The 19,223-nt window shown below is 40.6% G+C and overlaps 1 protein-coding gene across 3 annotated transcripts in view; it reads right to left on the bottom strand.

Moving 5' to 3' along the window:
- The window catches only part of GALNT18 (polypeptide N-acetylgalactosaminyltransferase 18), a 369,675-nt gene that overhangs the window by 68,831 nt on the left and 281,621 nt on the right, over positions 1-19,223 (bottom strand). For 2 of the 3 annotated variants that reach the window (XM_037899815.2, XM_037899817.2), the window contains exons 8-9: positions 14,844-14,981; positions 10,181-10,276 (exon numbers count right to left, since the gene is read on the bottom strand). In XM_037899815.2, the coding sequence (XP_037755743.1) occupies positions 10,181-10,276; positions 14,844-14,981 (234 nt within the window). Of the gene's footprint in view, positions 1-120; positions 7,468-10,180; positions 10,277-14,843; positions 14,982-19,223 lie in introns of those variants that run through there. The other variant, XM_043548940.1, reaches the window with a different exon arrangement.

The raw sequence follows: 19,223 nt of genomic DNA on the forward strand, positions 1-19,223 counted from the left end.
CATCCTTCTTGAATTGTGGCCACCAGAACTGGACAACATATTCTAGCAGCAGTCGCACCAGTACCATATACAGAAGTAAAATAACCTCTTAAGATTCCCGTTTATGCATCCCACGATCACATTACCTCTTTTGGCCACAGTGTTGCACGAGGAGCTCACATTCAGCTGATTATCCATCACAACCCCTAGTTCTTTTTCAAAGTCACCGCTTCCCAGGATGGAATCTCCCATTCTATAAGTATGGCCTAAGTTCTTTGCTCCCAGATGTATACATTTACATTTGGACATATTAAAAAACACAGTTTGCTTGCACACAGTTTACCAAGCATTCCAGATCTCTCTGTATCAGTGACCTGTCCTCTTCATTATTTACCACTCTCAATTTTCGTGTCATCTGCAACCTTTATCAGTGATGATTTTATGTCTTCTTCTAGGTCATGGATAAGAATGTTAAATAGCATAAGACCAAGAACTTACCCCATTGGAGAGACATTCACTTGATGATGATTCCCCATTTACAATTAAATTCTGTGACCTATCAGTTAGCCAGTTTTTAATCCATTTACTGTGTGCCATGTTAATTTTATATCATTCTATTTTTTTCACCAAAATATCATCTGGTACTAAGTCAAGTACCTTAGAGAAGTCTAACTATATTACGTCAGCACTATTACCTTTATCAACCAAACTTGTAATCTCATTTAAATAATATATAATGTTAGCTTGTCAGGATTTATTTTCCATAAATCCATGTTGATTTGCCTTTATTTCTTGATTAATTAAGTCTTGTATCAGTCATCCCATTATCTTGCCTAGGATCCACGTAAGGATGACAGGCCTATAATTACTCAGGTCATCTCATTTACCCTTTTAAAAACTGGCATAATATTGGCCTTCTTTCTGTCCTCTGGAACTTCCCCTAGTGCTCCAAAACTTATTGAAAGTAAACAGTAACAGTCCAGCTAGCTCCTTAGCCAGTTCTTTTAAAACTCCTGGATGCAAGTTATCTAGCCATGCTGATTTGAAAATATCTAACTTTAGTTGCTTAACATCCTCCAGAGATACCAGTGGAATGGAAAGAGTGTTTTCATCACCACATGCTGAAACTATATCATCTGTTTTACCCACAAATGCAGAACAGAAATATTGATTGAACACTTCTGTCTTTTCTGCATTACTAGTGATAATTTTACTATTTCTATCTAGTAATGGTCCAGTACCATTGTCAGGATTCTTTTTATTCCTAATACATTTTAAAAACTCCTTCTTATTGTACTTAATTCAGCGGGCCATAAATTTCTCCTTGTGTGTCTCTGCTTCCCTTATGAATATTCTACAATTCCTAACTTCAGATTTATATTCATTAATGTCAACTTCCCTTTCTTTCATTTGTTATATATTTATTATAATGAATCAAAAAGTTATCCAGATATGCCCTCCAAACTACTCCACCCTCCCCCCAACCTGGGAATTTGCTCAGATAAAATGAATATATAAACAAAGAACTCAAAGTCACAGTAAAAGAGAAACTATTTAAATTAACCATAATTACGAAACTGCATGCCCTTCCTCACACTGGATAATTAAGAAATGTTATATGGGATCATAATAAGATACCAAAACCTGATGGCATAATGAATTAATCATATTATTTTAGCTACTTGCTATTTTAAGGCTCGATTCAGTAAAAGCTTTTGCAGAGATTTTACCTTCTTTTTTTCCCAGCTTGACAGCTACAGTGCAGAGCCTACAGTGATTTAAAATTAATTTCTGCCTACAATGTACACCCACCTGCTCCCTATACTTGGCTCATGCTTCTCTCCTATCAGTGTTCTTTTTCTTCTTTGTCTACTCCAGAATCTAGGGACTGGATCCTTAGCTGCTGTAACTCTGCATTGGTCCTTTGAAGTCCATGGAGCTAAGCTGATTTTTACCAGCTGAGGATTTGGCATCATACCTATTGTTGTTGTTATTTATATTATTGCCTATTTTGTTAGGCACTGTTAAAAAACCCATAGTAAGAAACAGTCCTTGCATCAAAGAACTTGCATGCACTTGGAGCAGCCTCCCAGTCAATGCCTGTGCCAAACTCTCTTCCTGTCCTCTTTAATAAGTTGCTAAAATCTTTTTCATTCCATGAAGCATTCCAACTATAACGGCCACGCAGCAGCCTTTGCTTTCTCTGTATTATAATGTTTTAGTACTCATTGTGCCTTGAAACCAGATGTTCTTTGGAACAGGGACTGGTTAATTTTTTAGTACTGTAAAGCAGTCGGTATATTGAGGGAACTATGTAACTTCATAAATAAAATAAAAATAGTAATAAATCATATATTTTCCAACAGCAAACTCAAGAAACTCACTCTCTAGGTTTTGACATCTCTTAAGAGCATGGAGCCAGTCACACACACATTTCAATTTACAATTTGAAACTCATTTCACAGCAATGTGGCACTGACCGTTGTTATAAAGTTGCTCTGTCTTCTGCACATTCTTTTGGGCAGAATTCTCACAATTAAAAAGTTGGGCTGTGCTTATTTTTTCAAAACAATGTGTAACACCATGTTCAAGAGAGAGGATATTGCATAGGGTCTGTGTGTAACCAATCACTCATATGTGCAAATGACAAAAATATTTATCATTTTCCTTGAAAACAAGTCAACTCCTTTCATAAACATCAGCTCTTAGTTCACAGGTGACTGACAGCTATGAATCCAGCTGTTGTGCCTTATATAATTCCTTAGAAAATTCTTTGTGAGAGGCTTCACTAGGCATGTCTCATCCATAGGGAGGTGATACTTCAATACTGAACATTTGAAGGTTAGTCTTTAATACAGATCTGCAGGTTTCCATATGTTCTTCAATCTCGTTTTACTCCCACTGAAATCAGTGGCCAAACAAGTATTAACTTCAGAGGTAGCAGAAGCAGGCCCTCTGTTAGGAAAATTCCTCACATGATGTAGGTTTGTAATGCTTACAGGTTTTGTCTTGAAGCCAAGTGTTGTGTTAGGAACTTGGTCCTATTTGTGAACTACAAGAGACCTCATGATTTCTAAAAATATACATCAGTGCTGTTTCCCACAAGGAGCTCTTCACTGCCCTTGTGCTAATGAAATTTACAGGCACTCAGTAATTTTTCAGATAGAGGAGAAAGGAATGCATGTTCTTCTATAAGTCAGCCAGGGATCTAAACCATCAAAGCTATAGGCTTTTCTTAAATATTAATAATTCTCTGCCTCTAAAACTTGCCCTGACAGCAATACCCTAACATTCTGTGGGCAGCAAAGGAAAGAATCCCAGTGAAAATGAGTTGTGTGTTCAGCTTAGCTTAATATTTCCACATTTTGATACTAACTGAAAGGTACCATGAAAGGTCTGAACTGAAATGAAGGACACAATTACAATTCATGTATTAGTAATGTATAAAATGGTCCCCTCAATCCATGTAAACTGGTATGCAACAACAGGACCTGGAGAGGATGAGCTACTTAAGGATTTATACTGCTTGGAAGCGACAATTTACGGAGATGAGAATATTTTCAACAGTATCCAAAAAGAGCTTGGCAATAGCCATTCTAGAAGTTACACTTGGAAAAGAAAACTAACAGATTCATAATTAATTGTTCCTGTATTGTTCCCCTGACCTCATTACAAATGGTTATCCATGAATTGCTTGGTTGGCGGAACATTCATTTGCTGCACTCGCTATATGATATCACGACTCTTGAAAGGATCTGAGTGTTTTAGAGATGAGCCCAAAACAAAGTGCCACATCCAATCACCCACTGGGGGGGTCAAGGTAGAAAAAAAGAGCATAATCAGAACAGAAGAACGTAAGATCTAGATTCCAATTTTTCAACTGAGCCTATCTCTAGAATAGGTCAAACCAAAATCCTGGATGCGAAAAGCCAGAAGTTTAAAATTGGGATCTGAATATTGCTGCTAGGGCCCATCTCTAATTCTATCCAGTGGGTCAGCTTATTGATTCTTACGAAGAAGCATGGTCTTAAACTTCAGTCTTTCCTCCAAATGAAACCAAACCCAGACCTTTCTTTAAGAGCGTATACTAGTTCACTTAAAGCAGACCTTTCTCCCAGGTTGTGTAATAGTGCTGGCAGGAACAAGTTGCATACAGAGCTAGCAGTGGGTGCAATGGAGGTAAGCACTTCATTCTTGATGACTTGGAAGTGACTTAGATAGAGCAGTTTAAAATATTTAGACCCAAAACATTTTCCATCAAAATATTTAATGAAAACAGATACGATTTCAATGAAGCTTTAGATTTTTTTTATTTTAAAAAATTCTAAAGGAAACAAAATGAAAATGTTCACTGCATTTTTAACTCAAATTTTCATTTTTCAAAAAACCAAAATGTAATTTGAAACAAAATGAATTTTTTTTCATTGAAAAATCTAAAACTTCTACAAAATTGTGAGTGAAATCATTTTCATTGTTTGACCAGCTCTAATGTAGTCAGCACAAGTTCCAGGTAGAATGCCTTCCAGAACACCTCCATGCAGACACACAATTCCTGCATAATGACCATTGTTTTATTTTAAATTAACTTCTAACACATGTTAATATTGAAAAGCCCCAATGAGGGGCTAACTGTGAATGTTAAACCAAGATGTTTAAAATCCTTGTCAGCCCTTCCTGTTCTGGTGGGATGGAAGTGGAGGGCAGGGACTAAGAAGAAAACAAACCATCCCCTTATTGCCGAGGATTTTCACTCACTATTTTTCTTTTTTATTTCTATTCCTTGTTTACTCCTCTCTCTGGAAGTGACATCCATCCAATCCTGACACCCTGTCATGGTGTAGCGTAGGCAGGATCAAGGAGCAGTGAAGTGATCAAGTTAGTTCTACTTCTTCTATCAAACTCTTTGGGCTAGAATAGAGCCACACCAATTTACTCCAGCTGAGGATCTAGCCCTTTACTGTGTATCTACACTCTATTTTAAACCCACTGCAATGCATCTCAGAGCTCAGGTCTACAGAATTGGCTTGCGGAGCTCATGCCATGGTGCTAAAAAACAGCTGGGTAGATAATGCAACTGGGGCTGGAGCTTGGGCTCTGAAGCCTACCCTCCCTCCCCCTGGACTTCAGGGCCAGAATGCCAGTCTGAGCTGCAATGTTTTACATTGCTGCTTTTGGAGCCAAAGCACGAGCCCTGCGAGCCCAACTCTGTAGACCCAACCTCTGAAACTCGCTCCTATGGATTTTAAAATATAGTGTGGCCCCCAACTAGCATCTTTCTCTCTTCTGTTTGACTGGTCAGCTTTCTCTCATTCCTCCTTGCCTCAGTCTCCCTCATCTCTGGCTTCTAAATCCTCCTTCCATTCAAGATGCATTGCAGCATACAGTTGTTTCTCTGCTGCATCTTGGTGCCTTTACTTCATCCCGCATTCTGGGAACTTATGAAGCCCCATGGTGTAGAAAAAATGAACGTAGAATTGGAGGAGTCTAACTAGGACTATGCCTTTATTAATATTCAAAGGAGCAAATTGGTGGGAACATAAATATTTATAGATACTTGGATAATAGCCACAAAATTATTTTACAAAGCTGAAGAAATTCTTTGCCTCTGGATACATTCCATTGTTAGGAAGAACAAACTGGGTAGGATTTATGCTTCCAAACATAACAGAAAGGAACATTTTCATCTGGAGTCCAATGAATAATTACATTGATTGAAAAGAATAAGAAGTTACTGAGTATTTTGTGCTGTGTAAAGTACACACCAACTCCCATAACCACTCGCAAAGTTTATGACAACTTTAAACGTGCATTTAAATCACATATGTAGGTAAAAAGCCAATTTTCACCTTTCTTCATTGTAACGTATCCTGGTCTGCATATGTAAGTGTGCATTTTTCTCCTTTTCTCCATTGTTTCTATTTTACAAAACAATTATGAGCCAAATTCTCTGCTGCTGCAAATTAGTGCAGTTCTGTTGAACTTAATGGAGCTATAGCAATTTACACCAAAGGGAATTTGGCCTCAAAATACTAAGCTGAAAATAAAGACAGGAAGCAAAGACTAGGAGTCCTGGTGGGATGGAGAGAGCTAGAAGCTGGGACAAATGACAAATTGGCCAGTTGCAAAGGCTGAATAATAGAAGACAAGATATGGGTCACACGTAGTAGAAACTGGGTGGAGATGGTCATGTTGGCCTGGTAGCTCTTGTTAGTGGACAGAACAGGGGACTAAGAGTCAAGATTCTCTGGATTCTATTCTCCATTCCACCACTGCCTCACTGTGTGACCACAGAAAAATTGTGCCTCAGTTTTCCTATCTGTATAATGGTGACAATAATATACACAGGCATAGTTATTCATTCATTCAAGTACTCTGAGATTCTTGTATGGAAGGGCTAATAATACATATTAATTCTTTATAAGTAGTACAGCAATCATGTGAAGGGAGTTGGTGAAAGTTTGGTTAACCTCAAACATTTTAGGCTCACTCATTATTCATTCTAATGCCTCTTAAAAACAGCTGTTGTTCTGTGCAGTGAGACAATCTCTGGTTATTCCATTATGCAGTCTGAGAGCAGTTCTTTGGGACTTTTGAAAGCATTATTAATTACAAAGGGATGTTTGACATACTTGCCACTGGCCACAAAACAGTGCTATGCACTCTTATATTTTAACTTCACAATTCCCTTTTCAAAGAGTGTAATCATCCCATGTGTGTGAATCATGCTAAAAGAAAAGAGTAGCCATTTACACATTCCACAGCTATGCAATTTCAAGAGCTGGTGCCAAATAGCTTGACTAAGCGATGAGTAAAAGGGGAACCAGATCAGACTCTTCAATTATTTGAAAAGGGTTAGCACAGAGCAAGAAATTATTCATGATGGAAAAAGAGGCTATAGCTAGAAGTAATGAGAAGAAAGGAAAATTTAGGCTGCATATCAGGGAAAACTTCCTGACAGGTAGAATAGTCCCCCGAGGGAAATAGAGGAAGCTCTTTGGCCTGGAATATTTAAAACTAGAATGGAGAAAATATTAGGAACAAATACTAGTAGCTTAGGGAAAAATCCTGAATTGTCAAGCAGATGGGCTAATGACCTAATGGGTCTTTTCCATTTTTAACTTGTTTTTTATGATTGTATGAATTCATCCTTATACATATTTCTAAGGGTTTTATTTAAGTCCACAAACACATCCTTTATTAAAATGCATTCTACCCCTGACTTATTTGCAATTAAATCTATCAAATATATGAATGCTGTGTGAAAACCAAAGTACTGAAATGCATGACAAGCCCTGAATTCTTCTCTTGGTCCGGTGCATCTTATGCTATTACCCTATAATGATTTTTCTGGAGTGTGCTTATGCACATTTTATTTATTTATTTTACTGTGACTCTTCTCCTTGTAGGATACATGCACTGGCCTTGTGGTAATCAGCTATAAGAAACTCTCTAGTCAGCATATCGGTGCACTTTGAAATGCATAGGGTCCTATAAGGAAAATGAAAGATTATCTCCAGTGAGCACTTTATACTGGTTTAAGAAGGAAGAAACCAATTTCTAAGAGAGGGAAAGGATTAAGGAAGTTGTAAAAATTGCATCACGGACCAGGGTAGAACATTGTTTAAACCACACAGTTTCCTGCACATTACCTCCTCTCCCTAATATTAGAATGGTCTTGGAAGAGCCAAAACTCCTGTCAGTCTGCATCTACACTATGAGCTAGGGGTGTGATTCCCCTGCTTGTGTATGCAGACCTTGCGTGAGTATAAACAGCAGGGTAGCTGCAGTAACACAGGCCATGGCAGCAGAGTCATGGCTTAGCTGCACTGAGTATTCAGCACGCTCAAGCCATGCTTCTGTTGCCACTACCCATGCTCGCGGTGTAGACGTAGCCTAAGAAACGAATGAACCTCGGACATGAGGCGTATGGGATTTTTCTAGCACAAGGCCTCATATTGCAACGCCTGCTCACACCAGCAGTCCTGGCCCCTGCTATGAGTCCCACTGACTAGTCTCACTGGGACTGCTCACATGAGTTGGGGGTTCAGGACTGGGCCAGTATTCCTCATTAAACAGTGTTACTGCTTTCCAACTATTTTTTTCTTCTTCAACAAACTTAACACAAAGTGTTAGGTCCATGGCCACAGGTGTGAGCTGCCAGACTACACAAAGGGACCTTGAACCAACCACTCCCTCTGTGCCAGATGCTGGGAAGAGGCTTGGGTCTATGCCATAAAGATGAGGATTCCCTCTACACAGAGGAAATCTTCCAGATGCCTATTCAGTAAAATGTATGGGTCCTTTGTGCTACTGTAGTGGCACACAATTTGGTCAAGTACATGTCCCTTAATGGGGAAACAGCAAGTTCCTCTTTAAAGAGAGATCTCACGCATTTTCTAATCCCAGGCAGAGTCAGATAGTATCATAGCTTTAAAAAAAAACCCTGAAATCATGTTAATGGGTGAGGAGATGCAAACACCACTGTAATTATGAAAGGAGCATGCTCCCATCAAGAGGGTTCTTCTTTCTCTCTCCCCCATCCCCATATTTTTGTTACCCGTACCGCATTTATGCAGAGCTTTGACTGACATTCAAAAATAGTTCACAGTGAATGCTGAACGGTGCTAACTAAGGGGGCTTTTTTTTTGCCACTTAACTATAATTAAAATTTCCAATTTTAATTTACAACAGTGTATGTAGACTGTTATCAAGATGATATGCCAGAAGAGAATTATTGCACCTTCCCAGAAGGTGAAGAATAACTTGTGATTTACATCAGAGGTAGGTAGTTACTTAGCTAACAATGAGGACCAGCTTAAAAAGCTCCTGGAGGCAACACACTAGTTATCAGCATACTTATGTGAAAAATAAGCCGCAGTCTATGCAGTGGATGCATGTGATAAATGGGACTCTCTGATATTTTTCTCTTCATCATTCATAATTTACTCAAGCAGGATCCCTCTAGTGATCAATATTAAAAGCTCTCAGTAAAGGAAATCAGTGCAGAGCTGAAAATGCAGAACACATAACTTTGCAAGGTATTATATAACCAACACCAACAATTTCATCAGGTTTAAGTTTCCAACTAAGTTACCCATAGATGGAAGATCAATGTTACCTTTTCAATGTGCACTTGTTTATGTCTTAGCTAGCTAGTGTTATGATCCTCCTTTGCTGTGTAATCAAATCAAGTAATTGATGGTTCTATGAACAACACCACATCCCACACATTTATATAAATGAAGAGTATCAAGGTCCTTTTGTACAATGCTTGCATAAAAACAACCAGAGCAAAATTTTCTGCTGATTATTACTAGGCACTAGCAAAGGAAGGGAGTAAATGCTTTCAATCACCCTCATGTATTCTAAAATGCAGGGGTATTTTGCTCTACAACATGTAATCAAAATATGACTATTTTTCTTCTATCAATTTTTGTTTAAGTGATCTTCCAATATCAACTACTTTGCACGGTCTGTCTCTGACAGGCAAGTTCTGGACCACGCAGGTGGTAGTTTAAGTAGTTGCATGAGAATGCTTTTACATGTGTCCAGATTGTTAGTCACTCAAGAAGAGGCTATATGTTCAAACTCTTATTTGTCAATTATTAAATTCAGCTGTTTAAGTAAATGCACGGGCTTTGATAATTTGAGTCTGACCCATTCTGAACAAAATGAGCATGTGTTAGGGAATGTAAAAAGGGCCTGGAATAAAGGGCTTTTGCAGGTATTAATTTATTTTTTGTACATGTCTGTAATGCACTTTGAAGTAGGGTGCTGTACCTTTCAAATTCCCAGAAGAAAGACAGTAAATACAGCAGCCCAAAACAGAAAATTTTGCTATAAATACAATTATATCCTCTTTAGAGCTTACTGTTGCATTCATATCAGAGACACAGTTAAAAGAGATAAATAACAAAAGCTTATGCCAACAATTCCTGCTAAATGTAGCACTAATTCATGCCTCTTGTTGCTTATAGTCTTCCAAAATGAATAAATAAGCTTCCTTGTCAAAGCACTAATTAATACACAAGTGATTCTCGACATTATGGCACAAGTAATGTTCCAATTTTCTATAAAATCTCTAACAAACAGCCTAAGGAGGTACTGTAGCAGGAAAAAAACATTGATGGTTACAATATGGTTCCTCCTACACAGCCTACTAAAAGCAGCAGCCATATATGAGATCATTACTCATACTAACCTGTGGTGTCATTCCATGGCAGATATACATGATTGGAATATTTTCTGTGTCTGGCCCCTGATCAAGGCACAAATCACTTTTCAGGGAATTCTGCAGCTAGAATAGACAGAGAGAAAAAGAAACCAAATGTGTGTTAGAATGGACTATATTTAATCATTTCAATTTCTTTGCAAGAAAATCATATTTACCTGAGAGAAGGAAACATTCATAATAAAGACACTTGTCTGTGTGAGGTTAAGAGTGCATTTGAAGAGAAAACAGCTGGATCAAATTCTTCCCTGAATTAAACATATGCTGTATGCTCTTGTTGTTTGTAGATTAAATCCTGAACTTCTTACTCAGTTTCTATTATATCAATGGGAGTTGAGGGCCCACAAAACTCCCTAAAAGTGCCCAGGACCACTTAGCATCAGTCCCAAATGGACTAAAACATAATGCCAGATTCTGATACCATTACTAATGCTGTACCTGTCCCACAAGCAGTCCCAACAGCATCAATGGGCCAGATCCTCAGCTGGCGTAGACTGGCATAGCTCCATTGACTCACAATCCACATTGCTACAAAGAATGAAGGATTTATTGAGCAATTTATCTAAGAGCACATCACTCAGTTTCTGAAAGAGCTTTCCCTCCCAATAAATATGAAAGGCTCTGCAAGGAGTCTCATAAGAAATTTACATTCTGAAGGACTTCTGATCACCTTGAGCCTCTGGGATGGAGAATGAAATGAGTAAGTGAGAATTTAGGTACCACAGGATTATATGTGTAATTTATATGCATGGGACTCAAAGGGGCCCTCCTAGAAGGAGCACATATCTTATGAAACCAAAGTCTCAATATCCTGTATAGACAAACTATTCATCTCAGAACATAGAAAAGCAATGAGGTGAAATATTTATCTATCATTTAGTTTACTTTATACACATTTCCAATGGAGTAATTTTATGTACCTACAGCATTTCCATCTAAATTACTTAACCATAATAAACCTAATACTTCGCTGTTGTTCTGACACATTGGACAAAATTGGGCATACTGCCCAATGCTAGTGTGATGCAGAGTTGCACCAAAACAGGGACAGCTCAGGGGACACTATTAATATTAACATTTCAGCAATGGCCTCAACTGAGATCAGATCCCTATTGTGCTAGTCAGTGCACATACACAGAATGAGACAGTCTGTACCCTGAAAAGCTCACAGAGATACAGTAAGTGTGGGAGAAAGGAAGTATTATCCACATGTTACAGATAGAAAACTGTAGCGTAGAGAGATGAGTGACTTGCCCAGTGTCACACAGATAGTCTGTGGCTGAGCTGAGAATTACATTCAGATTTCCTGAGTGCCTTAACTATAAAACCATCCTTCCCTTTATTATTATTGACATTAATGACATAGTGCTGCCATTTTATTCCATTGTCACTATGGTTACTTGCACCTTCCTCTCTCGATTCAAGATCATCACTATTCTTGTTATGCTTCTTATGCTGTTTGAATGAGTAAACCTCTGCCATCTTCTCGATTTACTTCACTCTTTCCATGCTCATTTCTGCTACAGGCCTTCTCTCCTTTTTAGTGCCAGCATGGATATGAACTAGATGAAACAGTTCAATGAGTCTGCACACTAGTGGACTGGTGGCCTTTTGAATTCTCTCAGAATCCACTGCCTCTGGGAGATGTCAGATAGGTACTCGAGGATATTTCAGATGAGATGGTTTAGAACAACACTAGTGTGGACGCTGGGCAAAAGCACAAGAAAGACTTCATATAGTTAGCGTGCACACCTGACCAACTGCACGTAATCCAGTGCTATCACACACTGCTTAGTTTTCAAGTGCACACATAGCCTAAATTACAATCTTACAGTGGATACTGGCAACATCTGAGTCTCCAGCTGATCAAATAATGAAAAAATGTATTGATTCCAATTTCCTTTTGTAATAACGCAGCATTTTTGTTAATTTTTTTCATTACTGACAACAAAATCTCCATCCCAGAAAATCAGATATCTTTGGTAAGTGCAGAGCAGTGATCCAAGCAGGTAAGCACTTCAATATTTAAAATCTAAATTAGCAGCTGATTTGCATTTCCATGGCACTTCTTCCTTCATTACAAGCTTAGCAAACAAGTGGAAAAGAAGAAATGAAGAACGAACAGAAGAGGGAACCAAATACCACTCCCTCTACGAAGATCAGGTGACAGTGTGTTTTTATTTCCAGTGTCTCTTGCAGTGTCTCTTGCAAGCCTCTGTAACTCTAGAGCTCTAGAGTTCTCTCTAATGCTCTAATGCTTTGTCATATGGTCCATTATTTTCAGGCATTTTTCAGGAGTACACAGTTAGTGGAATAAGACTTCCCACTACAGCTCCCAGCTAAATTATGAGGCCATTAATGTACTGACATGCTGCGGTCAATAGATTATATCAGGCCCCGTGTTGTGGCACACTGATAATATATATGTATTGACCAGAGATGCCCTGAGGACTTATATATTGGGCTCTTTGGTTCTGCATCACATAACAGTATGATGTATGAACACTCACTCTTGCTGTATACCAAGCTTATTTGGTATTGCCAGCATCCTTCTGTGGATGCTGAGACAGGCTCAAGAGAGTCAAAATCTTAGAAGGCCTGTTCTGTGCTTTTCATCTATGCCTGTCAAATAAATGTTGAATTAGTCCAAGAAGGATGTGTCAAGTAACTCAGTTATTCCACCTGTGTGTTTCCTTTTTCACTCATTTCCTATTCATATCTGTGATCAAAAATGCTCCAGGCTTCTATGCCTGGCAGGAGAAATATGAACCCATTTACTAGGAAGTCTAATCTATCCTTAAAAGAATCTGGGCCAAATTCAGTTCTAGTATAACTGAGCACAATTCCAGTGAAGTCAATATCCTCACATCGAGGCCTGTCATATTTGCCTTATAACTTTTTGGATGGGTTCTTCTTGTCTATTTGACTTGCATGAAAAGCCAGCCCTATAATTTCAATTGACCATCCAAAGCCGTCAAATAATTATAAAATACCTCTCAAGTACAGAGCCATTCTATTCGCTAAAATGTGCTACTGCCCTACAGGATCCTACTAGGGTTGCCAACTTTCTAATTGCACAAAACTGAACACCCTAGTCCTGCCCCTTTCCCAAGCTGCGCCCCCCCACCCCCTCACGACATTCTCCCTCCCACGATGGTTCGTTCTCCCCCACCCTCACTCACTTTCACTGGGCTGGGGCAGGGGGGGGGGGTGGGGTGAGGACTCTAACTGGGGGTGTGGGCTCCAGGGTGGAGCCAGAAATGAGGAGTTCAAGATGCAGGAAGGGGCTCCGGGCTGGGGCAGGGAGCTGGGGTGCAGGAGGGGGTGAGGGCTCCGGCTGGGGGTGCGAACTCTGGGGTGGGGCCGGGGATGAAGGGTTTGGGGTGCAGGAGGGAGCTCCAGGCTGGGGGGGTGGGGCCAAGGGATTCAGAGTGCAGGAGGGGGCTTCAGGTTGAGGCAGGGGGTTGGGGTGTGGAAGAGCTCTGGGGTGAAGCTGGGATGCAGGAGGGGGCTCTGGGTTGGGGGGGGGCTCAAGGCTGGGGTAGGGGGTTGGGGACACAGGCTTACCTCATGTAGCTCCGGGTCAGCAGCGCAGGTACGGCTCCTAGGTGGGGGGAGGGGGCGGGGCAGAAGCCTCTGTGCTCGCCCACAGGCACCACCCTCCCCAGCTCCCATTGGCTGTGGCTCCCAGCCAGTGGGAGTGTGGAGCCAGTGCTCGGGGCGGGGGCAGCATGCAGAGCCCTGTGCTCCCCCCACCTAGGAGCTGGCTGCTTCCAGGGCGCAGCGTGGTGCCAGTACAGGTAGGGACTAGCCTGTCTTAGCCCTACAGCACCGCGAACAGGACTTTTAATGGCCTGATCAGCCCGGTTGAAAATCGGGCACCTGGCAAACCTAGATCCAACCGGATCTCCACGCTGACAAACTGCAGAACTCAGAGAACCCAGTGCAGGATAATGGATGAGGCACTGGACTAGGAGTCAGGATAGGGGTTCTTCTTCTGGTTCTGTCACTAACCTGCTTTGTGCCCAAGGGCAAATCACTTTACCTCTCTGTGCTCATTTCCCCTACTATTCATGGTCTGTTTTCTCCATTTAGGTTGTAAATTCTTTGGGGCAGGTACTGTTTCTTACTATGTTTTAGTACACTGGCCTAGCATAATCAGGCCCTGATTTCAACTGTGGCCTGTTGGAGCTACTGTAACGTAAATAGTATGCAATGATAATAATAATCCTTAGGTGCATACATGTCTGTATGAACCGATATATACATGATTTTGATATTATGTTAAGGGGCTTATATGTGAAAAACTAAGTGCACTGAGTGAATTCACACAAACTACATGTATTCACCATAATTTCCAGCCAACAGCTCTGTAGCTTCTAATAAATTATACCCCAGAAATCTTTCACTTTAACAAAATCTGTGAAAAGAACAGGCAAAAAAGATAATACACAGGAATGTATTGGCATGAAGTATTGTAGCACAACAGTCTTTTTCAACTAACCAGTCAGTCCACCAATTTAACTAGTGACTCCCAGTTTGATCTGGCTCTTATCTGGAACTACGCAGTGTCTGCATGAATTACTTCCACTATTATTCTTTTTTCTATGATCAAGGTAAACAGGATCCTTACCACCCCATAGGCGATCGTGTCTGAGTACATTCTCATTTCTGGATACACACTGACAAGATACCACCTAAAGGTCTTGCACTGCAGTTTTTTCCTCAGGGCCTTCCTCTCAGAAATATCACCAATGTCAATTCCAGAATCCTGTGCACATAAAAGGGTCAGAAAAACAGAAAACGTATCAGTGACATAAAAGCAATTCTTGCTCGTATAAAACTGTCTCTCCACTGCCATGCCCACTCTAGTGAGGAACAGTAACACAAGAGTTGATCTCTCCACTGGATCAACAACACTGGTGTAAAGTGATTCTGATGTCAATGGACGTTTCATAAATCCTCTGTTTAAAGAGGATGTGTACCATAGTATTATAAACACAGTTCAGATTCTTAGGGCCTCATTCAAATCCCACTGTGGTCCATGGAAAGAGTCCCATTGACTTATATGAGTTTTGGATCTGGATTTTAGTGAATGCCACTGTAATTCTCCAGTCCTTTTCAATTTTCAGGCAGTTTTCAGATCCAGAAATAATTGGCATAAGGTAGCAAGTTGCCCAGGCAACAACCTTATTGTTGACATTCAACTGTGGCCTATTTATTAATGTATTCCTTTTTCTGCCTATTTCTGAAGTCTGGCCTTGTTGTTCCATTGTGAAGATTAGAATTCCTGCTCACCTTTTTGAAATCTCAGCCAATCTATTTTATATTGACATTAAAATTTCAGTTGATGTTTTTTGTTAAAAGCATTTGCAGAATTTCTCCCTCCCCTCCTTTTATTATCAGTTACTTTTATGGCTAACCCTCGGCTGGTGTGACACAATTTTGTGGAGTCCATGAAACATGAGTTTCATAAAAAGCCTGTAAGTGGAGCTCAATAATTTATCCCTTTAAAATCATGCAACGGAGATTTTTAGAGAGGGATCTAAATGCAAATCCATGGCCACTTTCTGACAGGAAGTAAAATGAGACATTTTACTGTAAATTATGTTCTCACATACAGCTCAATATAACAGAACAAAACTTCTTATAAATAAACTTTAGAGAGAACTCGGACAATCTGTTTGGTTAAACAACAGGCCTTGCTTGAGTCATAAATGCCTGAAGTCTCTTCATTGTCTGCTGACATCAGGATTTTAAAATGATGTTAGGAAATGCTGAATTCTCTTTCAATGGTATATCAAAAGGATAGCTTTATAGGAACCTGATTTTATAGTCTGAAGCACAGGCTGGTCTTTGCATCACAGAGTGTCTCTGTCAGGGGTCTGCAACCTTTCAGAAGTGGTGTGCCGAGTCTTCATTTATTCACTCTAATTTAAGGTTTCGCGTGCCAGTAAAACATTTTAACATTTTTAGAAGGTCTCTTTCTGTAAGTCTTTAATATATAACTAAACTATTGTCGTATGTAAAGTAAATAAGTTTTTTAAAATGTTTAAGAAGCTTCATTTAAAATTAAATTAAAATGCAGAACCCCCCCCCCCGGACAGGTGGCCAGGACCCGGGCAGCGCGAGTGCCACTGAAAATCAGCTCACGTGCCGCCTTTGGCACATTTGCCTACCCCTGGTCTATGTAATTAATATTATCCGGAGCAAGAATCTTTTACAATGCAGGCACTTCCTGACTGGCTCTAAAGTAAATCTGGCTTCCATACTGGCAAAGTCTATTAAAAATACCTTGCACCAAATTCAGGCCTGATGCAAATAGGTGCAACTCAAACTATGCCTGGCAGAAATCATTCATCTATCTTTATATAAAACTGCCTCTTAATTAACTAATTGATCTCTCTCCCCTGGTCAGGAATGTGACTGGCTAGAGCAGTGGTTCTCACCCGGTGGGACCCTGGCCCACAAGGCCACCCTTTAGCACACAGCTGAGCTGGGCCGCAGCTGTGTGCTAATTGGGCCGCATGCGGCCTGTGAGCTGCGGGTTGAGAACTGCTGGGCTACAGCATCAGGTGCCCCTGAGACTTCAGCTCAAGCACTCAATATCTTACAAGTCAGTCTGAATCTTACCAGCAAAAACCTCCTATACACAATAGCTCACTACTACAGCGGGTATACGGAACTTGCATTTGAATGCTTTTCTGAATTTCCAGAACTATCGCTGCTCCTCTCAGCCTGTTCATTTCCTCTTTGTCAGATTACAGCTCTCTCTCTAGGTCACTGGTTCCCTCCTGACAGCTGCCTTTGTGCCTGTGGCCTCACATGACTCCTTTACCTACCCTGAGCTCTGTAAATTTACAATGTATAGTGATGCTCAGCTGCCCTTCTATTGGGTTCCAGTGCATCCCCATTCCTTTCTCATGCAACACAGTATCCTGCAGTGCTTATTGCTCCTCAGACTGATGAGCACTCTAAGGAGCCAGGTCCCTGTAAAGATGCAACCGGATCCTGACATGCAGTTGGAAAGGAAACCAACTTGCACACAGTACATTGGTTTGGGTATAGCAGAGGCCAGCTTGTATGTAGTGGGAAGCTGAGAATTGAATGTCACTGGAGGCATGGGAAAAAGCCACGGGCAAGACAGAGCAGATTGATAGAGCAGATTGATAGTTAATAATAATAATACCACCTAGATCTGCTGCAGTGCTTCTCATTAGTAGATTTAGTCTCCTATGGGCTGTAAAACTGCAGTCTCATTACAGGTGCTGGATGGTGTTGGTGGCCTGTGCTATACAGGAGGTCAGGCTAGGTGATCTAGTGGCTCCTTCTGGCCTTAAATTCTATCATTCTGTGAGACAAAGGGTCGATTTTTAGTTAAACAGCCTGAGTTAAAACTGACTCAAGGTCTTCTTTCTGATAAACCCAAGAGGCAGGACCTCTGGTCCTTAGGGAAGGGTTGGAAGGTCTTTGGCCCACTGAGGCCCCGTAAGACTGGGGAGCCTGTTCTGAGCTGATGGTGAGATGAACTTGTGAAAACAAGAAAAAAAAAAAACCCATGTGTGGGGTCTGAAGGACTAATCACCAAAATATCAATTTATTTACATATAGTTGTTACCATAACAAGTCATAATTTACCATTGGTTACCACAGCCTGATTCTCAGATCTTCTGTATTTCTCCTCTTTACAGGAAACCCATGACAACACCTTGAATAACTACTGGTAAATGTTGAGATTTACTGGTTACTACTATAAAGAAAAGGAGTACTTGTGGCACCTTAGAGACTAACAAATTACTCGTTTTCTTTTTGTGAATACAGACTAACACAGCTGCTGCTCTGAAACCTGGTTACTACTATAGAACACCCTCACATCCTCCCTCACTCTTCTCTTCTGCAGACTAAATAACCCCAGTTCCCTCAGCCTCTCCTCGTAAGTCACAGCCCCCTAATCATTTCCGTTGCCCTCCGCTGGACTCTCTCCAATTTGTCCACATCCCTTCTGTAGTGGCGGGACCAAAACTGGACGCAAAACTCCAGATGTGGCCTCACCAGTGCCGAACAGAGGGGAATAATCATTTCCCTCGATCTGCTGGCAATGCTCCTACTAATACAGCCCAATATGCCGTTGGCCGTCTTGGCAAAGAGGGAACACTGCTGACTCATATCCAGCTTCTCATCACTGTAATACATGCATACTGCATGAAAAGCCGTGGCTGATACAGGTGAACAAAAAAGTCCACTATAAGGGTTCCAATCCCTCTATTTTGCATGAATGTTTCATTTCTGTCCAAACACATAATTAAACATTTATACCAGTGCAACAGTAATCAACAATATCTGACCAGCCAATTTGCCTTTTCTTCCACACACCCACTTTGTGCATCTGCATTATCTTATTTTGTCTCTTTCTGAAACTAGCTATGGCTTGAAGAGTGTCCATAGTTTATATTCCACCCTTAATGAAGTCTTAGGATGAAGAAAGGTGCAATGGAGCTAATGCCACTCAGTAGGATATAGGACTTTGACATAATCAGTCCAATACTTTCCTTGCTCTTCATCACTTTAGCCCTGTGCCCTACTACACTCCTGGTAATCTGCAGCATGGATGTTCCACGTGCTGCGTCAAAGTTATTTTTTGAATTGCTTCTTAAACCAAATAAAAAAATAGACGTTCTTTCTTTCTCTTTTCTGACACTTTTTCTGTACAAACAGCAGATTGCATAACTTCTGCCCTTTCGAAAGAGAGAAAAAACCTCCCACACTAATGATGTTGGTTTACTTTTCAGACTGATTTGGTGCGTGCCGATGGGTGGAAGCCTGTACCATATCTTCCGCTTCCCCTCACCAACAATACTTGTGAAAGATCAGATGGTGATTTCATTAGCTTCTTTACTCCTACTGGAGTAAAGCTTCCTGATTCTTGAGGCCAGCCCTGATCCCAGTGAAACATCAAACCGCTGCCAGGTGCTTTAAAGTATTCAATTCCCCTAGTGGACTCTAAGCCAGTGCC

Source organism: Chelonia mydas, chromosome 6 (assembly GCF_015237465.2).
Source record: "Chelonia mydas isolate rCheMyd1 chromosome 6, rCheMyd1.pri.v2, whole genome shotgun sequence".
Lineage (NCBI taxonomy): Eukaryota > Metazoa > Chordata > Testudines > Cheloniidae > Chelonia > Chelonia mydas.